This window comes from Phyllobates terribilis, unplaced genomic scaffold (genome assembly GCF_046119375.1).
Source record: "Phyllobates terribilis strain yellow unplaced genomic scaffold, ASM4611937v1 Scaffold_4__5_contigs__length_816908805, whole genome shotgun sequence".
Classification (NCBI taxonomy): domain Eukaryota; kingdom Metazoa; phylum Chordata; class Amphibia; order Anura; family Dendrobatidae; genus Phyllobates; species Phyllobates terribilis.
This window is the reverse complement of record NW_027362764.1, coordinates 361,144,221-361,162,139: the sequence shown is the minus strand read 5'-3', so window position 1 is coordinate 361,162,139 and position 17,919 is coordinate 361,144,221. Positions and strand designations below refer to the sequence as shown.

The 17,919-nt window shown below is 43.1% G+C and overlaps 1 protein-coding gene and 1 long non-coding RNA gene across 3 annotated transcripts in view; one reads left to right on the top strand and one right to left on the bottom strand.

Annotated features, from left to right (window-relative positions):
• COL15A1 (collagen type XV alpha 1 chain) overlaps window positions 1–17,919 on the top strand; it is a 904,466-nt gene that overhangs the window by 404,856 nt on the left and 481,691 nt on the right. For both annotated transcript variants that reach the window (XM_073678442.1, XM_073678441.1), the window contains exons 14-15: window positions 11,892–11,954; window positions 16,275–16,310. In XM_073678442.1, the coding sequence (XP_073534543.1) occupies window positions 11,892–11,954; window positions 16,275–16,310 (99 nt within the window). The remainder of the gene's footprint in view (window positions 1–11,891; window positions 11,955–16,274; window positions 16,311–17,919) is intronic.
• Window positions 1–17,919, bottom strand: part of LOC141265402 (uncharacterized) — a 112,649-nt gene that overhangs the window by 14,458 nt on the left and 80,272 nt on the right. The window lies entirely within an intron of this gene.

The following is a 17,919-nucleotide window of genomic DNA, read 5'->3' as shown; positions in this document are numbered from 1 at the left end:
TTAATTTTTTCAAAGGAAATGCTTCGGGACCACGGGATACTCAGTGAAGAGCATCAGGAGGCACCCCAAGGCATAGGGGCTGGGACTGGCAGTAGGATGCCTTGCGGTGGACAGCCGAGCTCGATCCTTATAAAAGCTTTTTAACTGCAGCAGCTTTAGTGGACGCTACTGGAGCTGGAATTACGCGGCTGCTGGCATGAGACTTGCCCTCCAATAGATCCTTGTAAATGGATTTAAAGTGTATTCATTCAAATTAGAGAGACAATTTAAATTAAAAAGCTTAGAGCTGCCTCCACCACAGGGGGGCTCGCTCGACCCACCAGCAGACAGGCACCAGTATTGGGAGAGGGGGGCTGGCCGTCAGGGTTCACCGCGGCTCTGGCACAAACCCAGCGACGCGGAGGAGGCACGGGCAGGAGCGGACTGAACGTGTCGGCTTCTCACTTTTTGGATTTTAGAAGGGCATGACATGCCTATATCTGTGTCTCCCCCTCCTTTTACTCCTCCACCTCTTTTCTTTTCGCATGACTATATGTACTTGTCACTTTTCCATGTGTTAGTTGTGTCTTCTGAGCAGTTTGTCAGCTTTTGGACACCTTTGAAGGTGTTTTCTATGTGTTTCTATGTGTTTTTGTTTGCCTGCCATTGGTTTTAACGGTGTTCGAAGGTGTTCGACGAACAGTTCGACGAACAGTTCGGCGAACACACGGGTGTTCGACGAACCGAACCGAACTCGAACACTACGGGGGTGGCTCAACACTAGTTGAGATGCCAGTCTGTTTTTTTTTTCTGCAGTTTTATTGTCTCCTGTTGTCTTAAGCTAGTTGATTGATTGCTGACGAGTTAAATCTGTGTAGATCTATGCAGATATGTCCCTATATATTGAGACATAGTCAAGGGGCAGCATTTATGCGAGGGCATTTATGCATATAGCATTTATGCATAATTTATCAAAGTGTCTCGGCAGTTAGATATGGCAGTTGGACAGGGCAGGAGACAGGTAAGACATGCAAGACAATTAAACAAACTTGCTTCCAGGTCATCTGTTTTGCAGACAGTATTCACCATTTGTATTTGTGCCATTTACATTCTGGCTGCTACAATCATCCACATTCACCGTTCTCCCACAAATTCTGCACACTTCATTCATATTAACCCCTCTCTCCTCTCTTCTCCTATGTACAGCTGTCATGCTCTCTTCACAATGTTATACCACACAGATCCATTCATTCCCACCATACAACACATGAAACACTCCCACAAATCACTCAACCATCTGCTCACTCTCTGTATCTTCCTTCTCTTAGTCGCATGTGATATTTCTCCTAATCCAGGACCCTACAGTAATAACACCAACTCTTTCCCTGTTACATTCAGAACCCTGCTAATCTCATTAATATTCCCTGCATATCTTCTGTCTCATTCAACTGTGCCCTTTGGAATGCGCACTCAGCATGTAATAAACTCTCTTACATCCATGACTTTTTCCTCTCTAATTCCCTCAACCTTCTGGCTCTCACTGAAACCTAGATCCAGCAGTCGGACACCACCGCTGCTGCAGCTCTCTCCTATGGTGGCCTACACTTTTCTCATACTCCGAGACCTGACAACAGATCAGGTGGAGGTGTTGGTCTGATTCTTTCAACAAAATGTACTTTTCAGGTTATCCCCCCAGTACCCTCCCTTGTCTTCCCTTCTTTTGAGGCCCCCACAGTCAGACTCTACCGGCCCTTCTCCCTGCAAGTGGCCGTTGTCTATCACCCTCCAGGTCCCTCCCGTCAGTTTCTGGATCACTTTGCTGCCTGGCTTCCAAATTTTCTATCCTGCGACATCCCCACGATAATCATGGGAGATTTTAATATCCCAATTGGCGATCCTCTTTCCCCATCTGCCGCTCACCTTTTATCACTAACCTCCTCCTTCGGTCTTTCACAGCTTGCTAATTCTCCTACACATGAGGACGGGAACACATTGGACCTGATCTTCTCCCGGCTTTGCTCAGTACATGACTTTACTAACTCTCCCCTTCCACTGTCTGACCATAATCTTCTTTCATTCTCTGTCAAGAACTGTGACTCTACTCAAGACCCCCCCACTTTCCACACTTATAGAAATATACGCGCCATTAACACCCAGAAATTTATGAAAAAGTTGCAATCATCATTGGCCCCAATCTCCTCCCTCTCATGTCCTGACTCTGCACTGAAGCTTTATAACGAAACATTGCAATGTGCCCTGGATGAAGCCACATCTCCTACACAGAGAACAATTCAGCATAGACAGCGACAACCTCACACCTCAAACACATCTTCTCCAGCGGTGCTCCAGGTGCGCTGAAAGGCTGTGGAAAAAATCTAATCTGCCCGAAGATTTCCTCCATTATAAATTTATGCTGAAAACATATAACTCTGCGCTTCACCTCTCCAAACAAACCTACTTTAACAACCTCATCATCTCACTTTCCAATAATCCTAAATGACTTTGCCACGTTTCATTCTCTCCTCAATCAAACAGCACAGGCCCCGATCACCAACCTCAGTGCTGACGATCTGGCCAATTATTTCAAAGAAAAAATTGACCATATCCGACAGGAAATTTTCTCCCAATCACCAAACGTTATGCATGCTCTCCCCCACCACATTGTATCTTGCTCACTTTCTGACTTCGAACCAGTCATGGAAGATGAAGTGATCAGGCTCCTTGCATCTTCTCGCCCTACCACCTGCACCAGTGACCCTATTCCCTCACATCTCCTTCAGTCCCTTGCTACAGCTGTCACCATTCACCTAACTAAAATTTTCAACCTCTCCCTCTCATCCGGTATCTTTCCCTCTTCTTTTAAACATGCCAGCATACATCCATTACTTAAAAAAAACATCCCTTGACCAGAACTGCACGGCCAACTACAGACCTGTTTCCAATCTTCCCTTTATCTCTAAACTCCTGGAATGCCTGGTCCATTCCCGTCTAATCCGCTATCTCTCAGACAACTCTCTTCTTGACCCTTTACAATATGGTTTCCGCTCTTTACATTCTACTGAAACTTCCCTCACTAAAGTCTCTAATGATCTACTAACAGCTAAATCTAATGGTGACTACTCCCTGCTGATTCTCCTGGATCTCTCTGCAATATTCAACACTGTGGATCACCAGCTCCTCCTCACTATGCTCCGCACTATTGGCCTCAAGGACACTGTTCTCTCCTGGTTCTCCTCCTATCTCTCTGACCTCTCCTTCTCTGTGTCTTTCGCCGGCTCCTCCTCCTCTCTCTTTCCCCTTACTGTTGGGGTTCCTTAAGGATCAGTCCTAGGCCCCCCTCTTTTCTCCTTATACACTGCTCCCATTGGAAAAACAATCAACAGATTCGGTTTTCAGTACCATCTCTATGCTGACGACACCCAATTATACACCTCTGCTCCGGACATCACCCCTGCATTATTACAAAAGACCAGTGATTGTCTTTCTGATGTCCTCCCTCTGTCTAAAACTGAATCTGTCAAAAACTGAACTACTCGTATTTCCTCCCTCTACTAACCTACCTGTGCCCGATATTGCCATTTCCGTTTGTGGCTCAACCATTACTCCCCAGCAACAAGCCCGCTGTATTGGGGTCATTCCTTCACTCCTCACATCAAATCACTCGCTCGTTTATGTCATCTACACCTCAAAAACATCTCAAGAATCAGGACTTTTCTCACCTTTGACTCGGCAAAAACTCTTACTGTAGCTCTTATTCATTCCTGTCTGGACTACTGCAACTCTCTACTTATAGGGCTCCCTCTTACTAAACTCTCCCCTCTCCAATCCGTCCTTAACGCAGCAGCCAGGATCATATTCCTCGCCAACCGCTACACCGATGCCTCTTCCCTGTGCCAGTCATTGCATTGGTTACCCATCCAATATAGAGTTCAATTTAAACTTATCACGCTTACCCACAAAGCGCTCCATGCTTCAGTACCCCCCATACATCTCCTCCCTTGTCTCAGTCTACCACCCTACACGTGCCCTCAGTTCTGCCAGTGACTTAAAATGAAAATCCTCCATAATCCGAATTTCCCACTCCCGTCTCCAAGATTTCTCGTGTTCTGCGCCAATTCTTTGGAATGCACTACCCAGGACGGTTCGATTAATTCCCAATACCCACAGTTTCAAGCGGACCCTAAAAACCAATTTCTTTAGACTGGCGTATCGCCTCCACACACTATATGTCCATCCCAGTTTTCCCCCATATTAAAATCTTCTTCAATTTCAGGTTCATACCAACCATGCACATAATAGCCTCGGTCAGGACTGCACACATACTGGCAGGCGACCAGTCCATGTATTATTTATCCTATTTAGTATATCAAGGCTGCATTATACAATATATGTTCATTCTACCTTCTGTGTCTCCCCCATTTCCTCATAGACTGTAAGCTTACGAGCAGGGCCCTCACTCCTTTCTATATGAAATATGCTTATTCTGTATTGTCTGTATAAGTCCCCCCTAAAATTTGTAAAGTGCTGCGGAATATGTTGGCGCTATAAAAATAAAAATTATTATTATTATTTAGTAATTGTATGTTAATCATAGATTATATAGATTATAGCAAACCAGGCTAACACTTTCCTGGGTACCATGCTTTCTCAAAGTACATTATAAAATCTGACACTTGAGCACAGAAAATGCTTATACTAATATATAAACATTGAAGCTTTTTTTTAGTATTTTTTTTATTCTTTCTTTGCAGCAAATGCAGTAAGTACAAGATTTAGTCATATGTGTATATACGGTTAGGTCCATATATATTTGGACAGAGACAACATTTTTCCAATTTTGGTTCTAGACATTACCACAATGAATTTTAAACAAAACAATTCAGATGCAGTTGAAGTTCAGACTTTCAGCTTTCATTTGAGGGTATCCACATTAAAATTGGATGAAGAGTTTAGGAGTTTCAGCTCCTTAACATGTGCCACCCTGTTTTTAAAGGGACCAAAAGTAATTGGACAGATTAAATAATTGTAAATAAAATGTCCATTTCTAGTACTTGGTTGAAAACCCTTTGTTGGCAATGACTGCCTGAAGTCTTGAACTCATGGACATCACCAGACGCTGTGTTTCCTCCTTTTTGATGCTCTGCCAGGCCTTCACTGCGGTGGTTGTCAGTTGCTGTTTGTTTGTGGGCCTTTCTGTCTGAAGTTTAGTCTTTAACAAGTGAAATGCATGCTCAATTGGGTTGAGATCAGGTGACTGACTTGGCCATTCAAGAATATTCCACGTCTTTGCTTTAATAAACTCCTGGGTTGCTTTGGCTTTATGTTTTGGGTCATTGTCCATCTGTAGTATGAAACGACGACCAATCAGTTTGGCTGCATTTGGCTGGATCTGAGCTCACAGTATGACTCTGAATACATCAGAATTCATTCAGCTGCTTCTGTCCTGTGTCACATCATCAATAAACACTAGTGACCCAGTGCCACTGGCAGCCATGCATGCCCAAGCCATCACACTGCCTCCGCCGTGTTTTACAGATAATGTGGTATGCTTTGGATCATGAGCTGTACCACGCCTTCGCCATACTTTTCTCTTTCCATCATTCTGGTAGAGGTTGATATTGGTTTCATCTGTCCAAAGAATGTTCTTCCAGAACTGTGCTGGCTTTTTTAGATGTTTTTAAGCAAAGTCCAGTCTAGCCTTTTTATTCTTGATGCTTATGAGTGGCTTGCACCGTGCAGTGAACCCTCTGTATTTACTTTCATGCAGTCTTCTCTTTATGGTAGATTTGGATATTGATACGCCTACCTCCTGGAGAGTGTTGTTCACTTGGTTGGCTGTTGTGAAGGGGTTTCTCTTCACTATGGAGATTATTCTGCGATCATCCACCACTTCCATCAAAGAGTTTTGTCTCAATGTGCACAAAATATAGCTGGAGACTCAACTTAATTCAGCAAGGTATAAAGTTTATTATTTAAAATATACATGAAGACTTACATATAAAAACAGCACCTCCAAACTGTGAGGGGATCTCGTATAGCACCTAACTTAAATTGCATATGTATATGTATAAATATACTGATTCCCTTAGGTACAATGAGAATAATATATATTGCTCTCTAATACAAATTATGAGGCATCAAATCAATATTGCAGATCATATAGTGTGCAAATATATACATCAGGTAACATACCAAAACAGGAATTCAATGCTGTAGCTGGAGTGGTGCAGAGCCCCTCGACCCCTACGCACGTTTCATTCAATGACTTCCTCAGGGGTTATTGAACATACTCGCGCATCACTAGCCGTGACTTATGATGAGTGAGTGTATTCGTTACTATTCGCATGGATAGTACGGTATTCGGGTTACTCCGTTATATTGCGAGTATTTGTGTACTCGCCTCGCTGTATTCGGATGTCCCGCCCTGCAGTTTTGGTGCCTCCTTTGCAGCCACTCTTAACCAATCATAGTAATGCCGCAGACATCTTGGATATGGCATTACTGTGATTGGCTGGCCTCCCAGCGTCATACGGTCGATTTAAGCCATTTTGTGCACATTGCGTCTGGAGCCTGCATTCTGTAAGCATAGGGATAGATTGCTGAGCTGCTAGGGAGAGTGTTTAGGCCTCTTGATAAAACAAAAGCCCTTTTAAGGACTAGCTGCAGTGTGTACTAGTTCAGTGTTTAAAGGAGCCGCTCACTAGCTCCATAATACCACCAAAAAATATCTCTTTTCAGAGCTGAAAACACACAACAAAGTCAGTGTACAGGGAGGGAGAGGTTAAATTGTTCTTCCAGCGTCCATCTTAAAACAGCTCTTGTCAGAGGCAGAGCAATATTTTTCCAGCACACAGTAGTAGCATTTTGTGCTGCCTTTTTTTTTTTTTTTGAAAAGCATCTGTCTATTTTCCCCTCTGGTTTAGGGGTCAGAGCCTGTCTTTTGCTGTCCACATTAGTCCACATAAAAAGGCGTTTAGTGCCCTACACAAAGCAGTAGTCCAAACATTTCCTACTGCCTGCTACCAAGCACGCACCAGGCCATTTTCCCCGCTGTTTTGGGGTGACAGCCTGCCTTCTGTCCACATTAGTCCACTTAAAAAAGCATTTAGTGCCCAACACAAAGCAGTAGTCCAAACATTTCCTCCTACCTGCTACCAAGCACGCACCAGGCCATTTTCCCCGCTGTTTTTGGGGTGATAGCCTGCCTTCTGTCCACATTAGTCCACTTAAAAAAGCATTTAGTGCACTACACAAAGCAGTAGTCCAAACATTTCCTACTGCCTGCTACCAAACACTCACCAGGCCATTTTACCCACTATTTTGGCTGTGACAGCTAGCTTGGCTTGTGCCATCAACATCTGAAAATCTGTCAACAAAACCCAGAAGGCCAAAAAAGCCTGCTGTTAAGGGACGTGGTGTTATCAGTGTTGCGCGAGAAGGCACTCAGTCTGTGTCATGTCAGGAGAAGCTTGATACATCCACTATATTCCTGGAAAAATTTCCTGGTCTGGAACGTTAACGTGTGTGGAAACCAGAAGAGCGAGAGCAGATTCTGTCTTGGATAGCAGACAAGGCCTCTACGCATTTGCCAAGCAGCAACAAATCTTCCATGACCACAGTCTACTGTAGATACACAGAAGGCTGGCCCATCCAATCCTGAAGCTGGTTCTCCTTCCTCCCGCTATTATCAGTCACAGGAGACATATGACCCCAAGCTTGGCCCTCAGAGGATCTGTTTGGTACATATCCTTTGGTTGGCTCTGGCCTATCACCATGCAGCATTGAAGTGGGACAAGAGGAGGTGGCGTTCGTTGATACTCAAGTATTTGAGGACCTACGGCCAGATGAAAGCCACTTGGAGGAACGTTATTTACTGTCTCCAGAGGTGGAGGCTGATGATGATGAGACACAGTTGCCATCAGGTCAGCCTGCAATGTCAACTGGGAAGGAGGATGAGATGGAAGACGAGGTGGTCGATGATGAGTCCACTGATCCGACCTGGACTGTTGGCATGCATAGCCATGACAGCAACACAGAGGAAGATGGATATGTAGCACTAACACAGGCACCAAGGGGTCATGGTTTTCCCAGAGTGAGAACTGGGTGATCTTTTCCCAAGAGCACCCCTGCTGTGTGCCTAGTTGGGGCAAGGGGGCGTTCAACTGCTGTGTGTAATTTTTTTTCTGAAAGCCCTTCAGAGAAAAACATTGTAGTCTGTAGCATCTGCCATACCAAGTTGAGCAGAGGCCAGGGCAAAGGCAACCTGAGCACCACCAAGTATGCGAAACCACATGGCAGCCAAGCACCCCAGTAGGTGGGCAGAACACCAGGGTACCAATCTGCGTCTGCGGGTCAAACCAATGCCATTTCGCCTGGGCTATGTCCTTCAGAATCTGCTGTTCAGGAAGCAGGCACTCATACCTCCTGCCCACAAGCTGCGGTTGCTCACACACAACAAACATCAACCACATCCACTTCCTTGTCCCAGTGAAGCATCCAGTTGTCCGAGAGCTTGGAAAGAAAGCATAAATACCCAGCCATGCATCCACAGGCACAAATACTAAACTCGCACATTGTCAAATTGCTAGCTGTGGAGATGTTGCCGTTTAGGCTTGTGGGAACACAGTCTTTCTGTGATCTCTTGGCTGTGGCTGCCCCACGATACAGTGTTCCTAGCCGCCACTATATTGCCCGGTGTGCCGTCCCTGTGTTACACAAGCATGTGCTAAACAATCTGAACCGTGCTCTCACCAACATCATAACCGGGAAGGTCCACCTAACAGACACCTGGACAAGTTATTGTGGACAGGGATGATACATTTCTGTCACGGCACACTGGGTGAACCTGGTGGAGGGTGGGACAAAGGCGCAAACTGGATCATCACACATCCTACCCACGCCAAGAATAGCGGGCCCAAATTCTGTCAGGGTTTCCCCGTCTTCATATTCCACTTCCTCTCTCCCCTCCTCCTGCTCCTCATCCTCTGCTGAATTACCCTCCCCATCACTGCCAAGCTGGGACCTGTGCAGCAGCGCATCAGCAAAGCGACAACACGCTCTGCTGAAGCTGATCTGTTTATGTCAGAAAGCACACACTGCAGTAGAGCTGTGGCAAGCTTTAAAACAACAGACCAATCAGTGGCTCTCCCCGCTTCACCTCCAACCCGGTCTGGTCATCTGCGATAATGGGTGTAACCTGGTGGTGGTTTTAAAGGTCGGCAAGCTGGCCCTCATGGCACAGTTCATGTGTAAATGTCTGTGGCAAGACCCTCGCGTGATACACATTTTATCCAACAACCTATACTGGTTGGCCACCTTTCTCGATCCACGGTACAAGGAGAAATTTCCTTCTCTCCTTTTGGAGTCACCAAAGAGTTTTACAATGGAATTGTTCAAGAGGGCCGTTGTAGATCAGTTGCTGAAAACATCACCCTCAGACAATGCCGGTGGCAGAGGTACTGGCTCTTTTCAACACCAAGGGATAATGGGGAGAGACACGAACACCAGCTCCAACAGAGGTGCGGGGAAAATGGGCGCAAATTGGGCAATTTTCAATTAACCAGCACAACAGCAAGGGCTATCTGTGCCTATAACAATGTCAATGAGGGATATGTTGCAGAACATGGTCAAGGGGTACTTAAGTGACCATACGTGCATCCTTTCTGACGCTTCAGTTCCCTTTAATTATTGGGTGTCTAAGCTAAACACTTGGCCCGACCTCTCCTTATATGCCTTGGAGGTGCTGGCCTGCCCGGCTGCTAGTGTGGTGTCAGAGCGTGTTTTCAGTTCAGCAGGGGCAATCATCGCTGATAACCGCATATGCCTCTCCACCGAAAATGCAGACAGACTTACTCTGATTAAATTCAACAAGGACTGGATATCTCCACAGTTTGTAATCCCTCCAGATGACAGCAAACCAACCTAAATTCACCAAAAATGCAGATTCATGCTACTGCTGTTAACGTCACCCCCTTCCCTTAAAAACCCGTTTCCTTCCTTCATCAACCATGACTCAGCCCATAAGGCTAATTTTTACAAACTCTATGCACATTATGCAGTGGACAAATCTGGAATGTACAGTGGTCTTACCGAACTAATATTTGTCATTGGAGGCCCTTGTCACAGGTTGTGCCACATTGTGACTGAGATAGGGGATACATATTCAATAGAAATTTACACTGACTGTTGATGATCGACTGATGGCCCTCTGAGAACTTGAATTGAGGGCCACATCTACTACAGTCCTCCATCGTAGATAATGTTTGTCAAGGGAGGCCCAGTCATGGAATCTTCCTGCACCTAAGACACAGCCCCTAGGAGTAATTTTTGGAAATATGATGCACATTCTGCACTGGACCAAGTAGTACAGTATCAAGAAGTATCAACTGATATATTTGAGCTCGTCATCCAGTTGACTAGTGCAGCTTTATTTTTCCGGTTCACAGAGTTCAGCCATACCTGAGGATCGCAGGCTGCACTCACTGCTACCTTCTAGTGCTTAATGTCTCTTCATCTTTTTCTCTGTAGTCTCTGCCCTTAAATGAGTTAAATAATAGAGTGAGGGCCCTACAATATAAATAAGTGAGAGCACTCTCAAATGTTCACAAGAGGGACCTCCAAAATTTCTAGAGGAGGGCACTTCAAAATGTATGTTACAGGGCCATACGAGGGCTCTCACAAAACTCCGCTTCTTGCCTACTGCAGGCCGTCTGAACATTTGAATTTAGGGCCGCAGTATCACATAGTGGTGGAGAAGGAGGAGGGACAAGCCCAACGCTACAATGGGCACATTGTTCATTGCTATGGAATATGTATTCCAGTATCTGAGTGTCAATGATGGAGGGACCGCCCAAATGTCTAAGTAACAGCTGTCCCTCTAAAACGCATGTTACAGAGCCACCTGAGGCCTCTCAGGTCAAAGATCAACATTCCTACTAGTACGTTCTAGCTGTGCTTGTAAAGTGCTGGGGAATAGTGAACTAAAAATGATGTATGACAGAGGGACCTACAAAATGTATAAGTCAGGGCCCTCCCAATTGTAAAAGGCGAAAAAAAGTCACAACAGTATGTGTGAACAAACGCTAAAAGGGATATTTTTTTTGTTTCTCTGGTTTATTTAGTCTTATATACAAGTGATTGTGCAGGAAAACTGTTTCTTAACCCTTTTGGCCTGTTAAATGCAATTTAGGTTAGGTTTGGTAGTTGTTCTTGTGTGTCTGTAAAAGTGGTGTCACACTGCGACAAACTTATTCCCAGAAACCATATGTGAGTCAGAAATGCATGCAGGCACATTCTTCAGGCTCTTCCCATTCTGTGTCATCACTTTCCCATCCATTTCAGCCTTTTCCTCAGGCCCCCAGACTCCTTTGTAGGGTCCAGCAGAAAGCGATGATATATATATATATATATATATATATATATATATATATATATATACAGTGTATATATGTATATATATATATTTTTTTATTTATTTAACTTTTTCCCTTTGATGGCTATTTTAATATGTGTACAGTAAACCCAAGTGATGTTATGAAACATGATAGCTCCTGGTTCATTATTCAGTTCTTCACGTGTCATCAGAATAAACCTAAAGCGTATTATAGCATTGGCTTTGTTGTGCTCATTCCAAATAACCTAATCTTTTCTAGCTTTTATAGTGGTATGTTAGTTGTATTGGAATACAACATATTAGGTTAGGTGTAGCAGTCATCCTTTGTCTTACAGACATAGATCTGCACTCATGGTTAATTATGACTGTACTCCTGGGATCTCACAGGTTTCAATAGTTCACTACTGCAGGGAATGTGTAGGTAACAATGTAGCTAGACAAAATACATATCCCACTACCATATATAATAATGATTGTGATTTAAATTCACCTTATGTCATTTTTTTCTGCTATTTAATAGGGGTTACCTGGATCACTGGGAACAGATGGTGTAATTGGCCTTCCTGGTCAAAAGGGAGCTAAGGTAAGTGTAGGGAGGGTTCTTGAAACTTCTGATTTGTGAAATTGTTATGATAAAATTGTGACATTGTTACAAATTAACCTACCCTGATCAATTATAGACATTTCATTATTATTTACTGGTATGTTACAGGACATTTTGGGGGGTTTTGGTATATTATTGGGTTTGAGCTAGATCTATTGAGAAATCCGTTTGAAATCAATGTCAATTTGAGCCTTCTCAAACCTTTTATACTCAGGCCTCCCTGGCCACTTTATGGTGGTGCAAGAACCTCACCAGAGAGCTCTAAACAAAGACCCAAGTGCAATGCCAAATTTACTCTCAGCAGTATCAACCAGCTGTAGTGAACGTGTGCAACTGCCGCTGTTTCAGTGAATAGAGCAGTGCCTGCACATGCTCACTACCATTACATTCACAAAGGGGACTGGGGAAGCCCTATTTGTGATCAGGTGGAGTCCAGTGGTTGGGTACCACCATATGTACAATATGCTGCTTAGCAGTCAGCAGCAGAGCATTGACATTGATGATGGTGTCACCATAGTGCTCCCTCACTGGCTACGGGGTGTCCTTGCTGTACATTCTCCCACAGCCTGTCTAGAAGAAGCTGCCATAATGGCGTGTTTGAAACCTCCACTGATTAGCAGTATTTATTATCTGTTTCTACTTACTTTGAAAGATGGAGAAAAGCCGGTATTCTTGTATATTATCATGGAAAAATATACTTATTTGATGGAAATACAGATCTTTCAGCAGTTATGTATAGATAAGCTAGACTAGAAAAGTGTCTACGTGAATATTCCTAAAAAGAGAATCTATTTTAAAAACATACATCAGTAATGAAATTATTTAAGATGTCATAGGCCTCAAAGTTATAGAATGTAAAGTAAGACCTGAAAATAACACTGAGACAAATTGCAAATTGTAATAGTTACAGTGCCTACAAGTGGTATTCAACCCCCTGCAGATTTAGCTGGTTTGATAAGATGCAAATAAGTTAGAGCCTTCAAACTGCAAACGAGAGTAGGATTTATGAACAGAAGCATAAATCTTACAAACCAAAAAGTTATGTTGCTCAGTTGAATTTTATTACATTTTAAACATAAAAGTGTGGGTCAATTATTATACAACCCCTATGTTTAATATTTTGTGGAATAACCCTTGTTTGCAATTACAGCTAATAATCGTCTTTTATAAGACCTGATCAGGCCGGCACAGGTCTGTGGAGTTATCTTGGCCCACTCCTCCATGCAGATCTTCTCCAAGTTATCTAGGTTCTTTGGGTGTCTCATGTGGACTTTATTCTTGAGCTCCTTCCACAAGTTTTCAATTGGGTTAAGGTCAGGAGACTGACTAGGCCACTCCAACACCTTGACTTTTTCCCTCTTGAACCAGGCCTTGGTTTTCTTGGCTGTGTGCTTTGGGTCGTTGTCTTGTTGGAAGATGAAATTATGACCCATCTTAAGATCCTTGATGGAGGAGTGGAGGTTCTTGGCCAAAATCTCAAGGTAGGCCGTGCTATCCATCTTCCCATGGATGCGGACCAGATGGCCAGGCCCCTTGGCTGAGAAACAGCCCCACAGCATGATGCTGCCACCACCATGCTTGACTGTAGGGATGGTATTCTTGGGGTCGTATGCAGTGCCATCCAGTCTCCAAACGTCACGTGTGTGGTTGGCACCAAAGATCTCGATCTTGGTCTCATCAGACCATAGAACCTTGAACCAGTCTGTCTCAGAGTCCTCCAAGTGATCATGAGCAAACTGTAGACGAGCCTTGACATGACGCTTTGAAAGTAAAGGTACCTTACGGGCTCGTCTGGAACGGAGACCATTGCGGTGGAGTACGTTACTTATGGTATTGACTGAAACCAATGTCCCCATTGCCATGAGATCTTCCCGGAGCTCCTTCCTTGTTGTCCTTGGGTTAGCCTTGACTCTTCGGACAAGCCTGGCCTCGGCACGGGAGGACACTTTCAAAGGCTGTCCAGGCCGTGGAAGGCTAACAGTAGTTCCATAAGCCTTCCACTTACGGATGATGCTCCCAACAGTGGAGACAGGTAGGCCCAACTCCTTGGAAAGGGTTTTGTACCCCTTGCCAGCCTTGTGACCCTCCACGATCTTGTCTCTGATGGCCTTGGAATGCTCCTTTGTCTTTCCCATGTTGACCATGTCTGAGTGCTGTTCACAAGTTTGGGGAGGGTCTTAAATAGTCAGAAAAGGCTGGCAAAAGAGATCTTTAATCCACACATGTGAAGCTCATTATTCTTGGTGCCTGAACTACTTCTTAATACTTTAGGGGGACCAAACAGAATTCTTGTGGTTTGAGGGGTTGAATAATAAATGACACTCTGAATTAACTTTTAACGTTTTAAAAAAAAAAAAAAAACAACAAAAAAAAAAAACAATATTTGCTGCAGTGCATTTCCCACTTCCAGGCTGATCTACAGTACAAATGTCACAATGCCAAGTTAATTCCGCATGTGTCAACCAGCTAAATCTGCAGGGGGTTGAATACTACTTGTAGGCACTGTATATGCTAGTAGGTGCCATAAAATCACCAACACAATTGTTAAACTAAGGTAAAAATTTCAACCCCTTTAAGGACCTGAAGACTTGAGATTGTCCGTTTACTGAACTATAATGTTTGAAAATGTATGTATTTATTTATTTGAATCGCTTATATAGCGCCATTAATTCCACAGCGCTTTACAGACATTATCTGACTGTCCCCATTGGTGCTCGCAATCTAAATTCCCTATCATAAACCTACTTAGCAGGCACTTTAAATATAAACAGCACTTCCCTGTAATTAACAAAAACCTACAGAGTTAATAGAAGCAGAAAGCCAAATATATTAAAGTAATAATCTTTATTAACAAGCAAAAAAAACACATTAAAAAAGGGAAATAACTAGCTGAAAAAATTCCAAACACTGGTCATATCAAAGTGCAACACTAGAGGGAGCCCATGCTCCAAGATAGTAGTAATTCACACTAGAAACCAAGGCTAACCTCAATTCATCAATGGAACATGCATAGACCAATATTTAAAGGTAATTCCAAGTGGTATGAAGGTCTCTACATATAAGAGCTAGCAAGTCACTCCACGAAAGGCATTATTTAGATTCAGCTAGAAGCAGATATATTAAAGGTGCTTAAGCATTAAATAGATAAAGTGCTTTGTGCAAAAGCATGTGAATAGTAAGTAAGAACTCAAGATAAAGTATCCAAAACAGTCATATTACAAGTGATATAGTGCACAAAGTTATAAATCTAATAGCAGGACATAGAGTGCAATTTGTGGAGCAGAAGGAGCAGCAGACAGGACCAGAGTTAAGGGAATTAGATGGCCATCTTTGTGCACTATATTACTTGTAATATGACTGTTTTGGATACTTTACCTTGAGTTTTTACTTACCATTCACAAGCTTTTGCACAAAGCACTTTATCTATTTAATGCTTAAGCTCTAGTGATGAGCGAGCACTAAAATGCTCGAAGCTCGGGTCGAGCACATAGGAATACTCGGGTGATCGACCCTAGCAACGAGCCCAATGTAAGTCTATGGGAAACTCGAGCATTTTTCTGGCGGTCCCCCCCGGTGGTCTGCAGAAGGTCAAAAATTGCCCAAATCGATGGGAACAGTGCTCAATTAAACGTCAGGCAGGCAGGGTATATAAATTAAATTCCTGAGTTATAACAGCATCAGTGAATGATCACTTTGTTCTGTTTTGCTATGGTGGGCACAATACCATTAATACTTTGTGCCAGAGACAGGCTACCATCAATATCCAAATACTTTTGATAGGGTGCCAAGCCTTTTACGGAAAATGTTTGTTAAATAGTTAGAAGTATGCCAATATTTCCAGACGATATCAGAGCGTCTGCCAACGGTGCTTAGAACCAGAGAATGGCACTCTCTTGCAGCAAATAGTAGCTTAGCTGAAATGTCCTAACATACAACAAGTTTCAGGGTTCTCAGACCCTTTTATTAAAAGGCACCTTTATTCTTCTCTATACGCAAGTGTCATTCTATGGATCAGAGTCTCGGAGTGGAGCTGTCCTGATATCATGTGAAAGTTCTAACATATTTTTTAATAACTGATGAAAGTGTTTATGAAATAGTTCCCTAAATAACCTAAATTCGAAACATTACAACAAACTCTTCAAATGTAGGAATTTAAGAAATTGTCATTGATTTTAAAGTTCCATAAATATCAATAATGGAATTACTTAAATATTTCTTAATAATAACAATCTGTAATAGGGTCTTTTGTTTAATAATTACAGTTGAAATACTGTAAATAAAAAATACTTTGTTTTGCAGGGTGATGAGGGGGCTGCAGGACCCGCTGGACCCAAGGTAAGACTCCATGAATGCCTAAGTAAGTGAAGATGTTATCAATCTCTGTCATAGATGAGCCATTTCTTAAAATGTATTTTATAACTATCTAGAATCAACATTTTCTAGACACGAGTAAATATTGGCTTTATCATTTTAAGAGTTACCTTCTAGTGACGATTGTATCGTTTCCACAAAATAATTTTCCAGTGACGAATAAGTACATAAGTTAATTTTTGTTTTATTTTAAAGAATGATAGCCATACAGTATAATGACCTCCACTAGCACTCAAAACAGTAAAATGGCCCCCACACAGCCCTCCAAACAGTATAATGGCCCCACATTGAGATGCAAATTGTATAATGGCCTGCATATAGGCCTTTAAACTGTATAATGGCCCCCACACAGCCCTTCAAATAGTATAATGCTTCCAACATAGCCCTTCCAACAGTATAATGACCCTCACATAGCCTTGAAACAGTATAATGACCCCCACATAGCCCTGCAAACTATATATTGAATAGCACCCCATATAGCCTTGAAAACTGTATAATGGCCCCACACAGCCCTCCATATAGTATAATGACCTCCACATAGCCATGCAAACAGTAAAATGGACCCATATAGCCCTGCAAACTGTATAATGGCCCCAACATAGTCCTGCAAACTTTGTAACTGGGCCCCACACAGCCCTCCAAACAGCATAATGGCCTTCATTGATTTAAACAAAAAAAACATTCAACCCTCCATGTTCCTTCACTGCTCTGGTCTTGGCAGCATGTGTTCTGAAGGTCTGCACTGCTCAGCAGAGTGGCCGTGATGTAGTGAGATCATTGCATCCGCTGCGCTGAGACGTCAGAGCTCAGACGCACAGGGAGAATGATGGAGGAGGGAGAGGACATTCAGGATGCCAATGCAGTTGACAGTGCAATGCCAGGGAGGAGAGGGGCAGCGCCTATTCTGGCACTGGCCTCCTGATTCACGAACCCATAGCAGCTGCGTGGTCTGCCGCTTTTAGCGGTACGCCACTGGTGATATTACAGACTGATCATGCCGCCAAGACAATACTGTTTAGCTATGTGAAATCAAATATCATAAATTGATTGGCAGATTGATGGTGACATAAAGGCTATTGAAAATTCAGTGGAATAACAATGAGGTTATACCTGTTGTAGAGCTAAAAGGGTACGTTCACAAGGCGCAGATTTGTTGTTGTTTTTTAAGCTACAAAAATCCGTTTAAGGGCTCGTTCAGATGAACGTATTGTGTTACATATATGATAAAATGCAGCATGCACTATTCTGTTCCACATACCGAATGAGACTCAGAAACGGATCCTATACTGAACATCAGCATTTCATCTGATTTTTACAGATTTAGTGCAATTATTAACATAGAAAACAGTATTTAATTATGTACATTTTTTAAAACTTGATGTATGGCATGGATAGCAGAGAAGTTTTCTGGATGCAAACTGTCTGACCCTGGCCTGTCAAGCGTGTTTTATCTGCTGTAGATAGCACTCTTTGCATTCACATAATTACATCTGTCAGTTTCCACACAGATTTGAAACATATGTGGATGAGATTTGGTAACAGTTTCCACCCACAAATCCAGTCAAAGAATCTG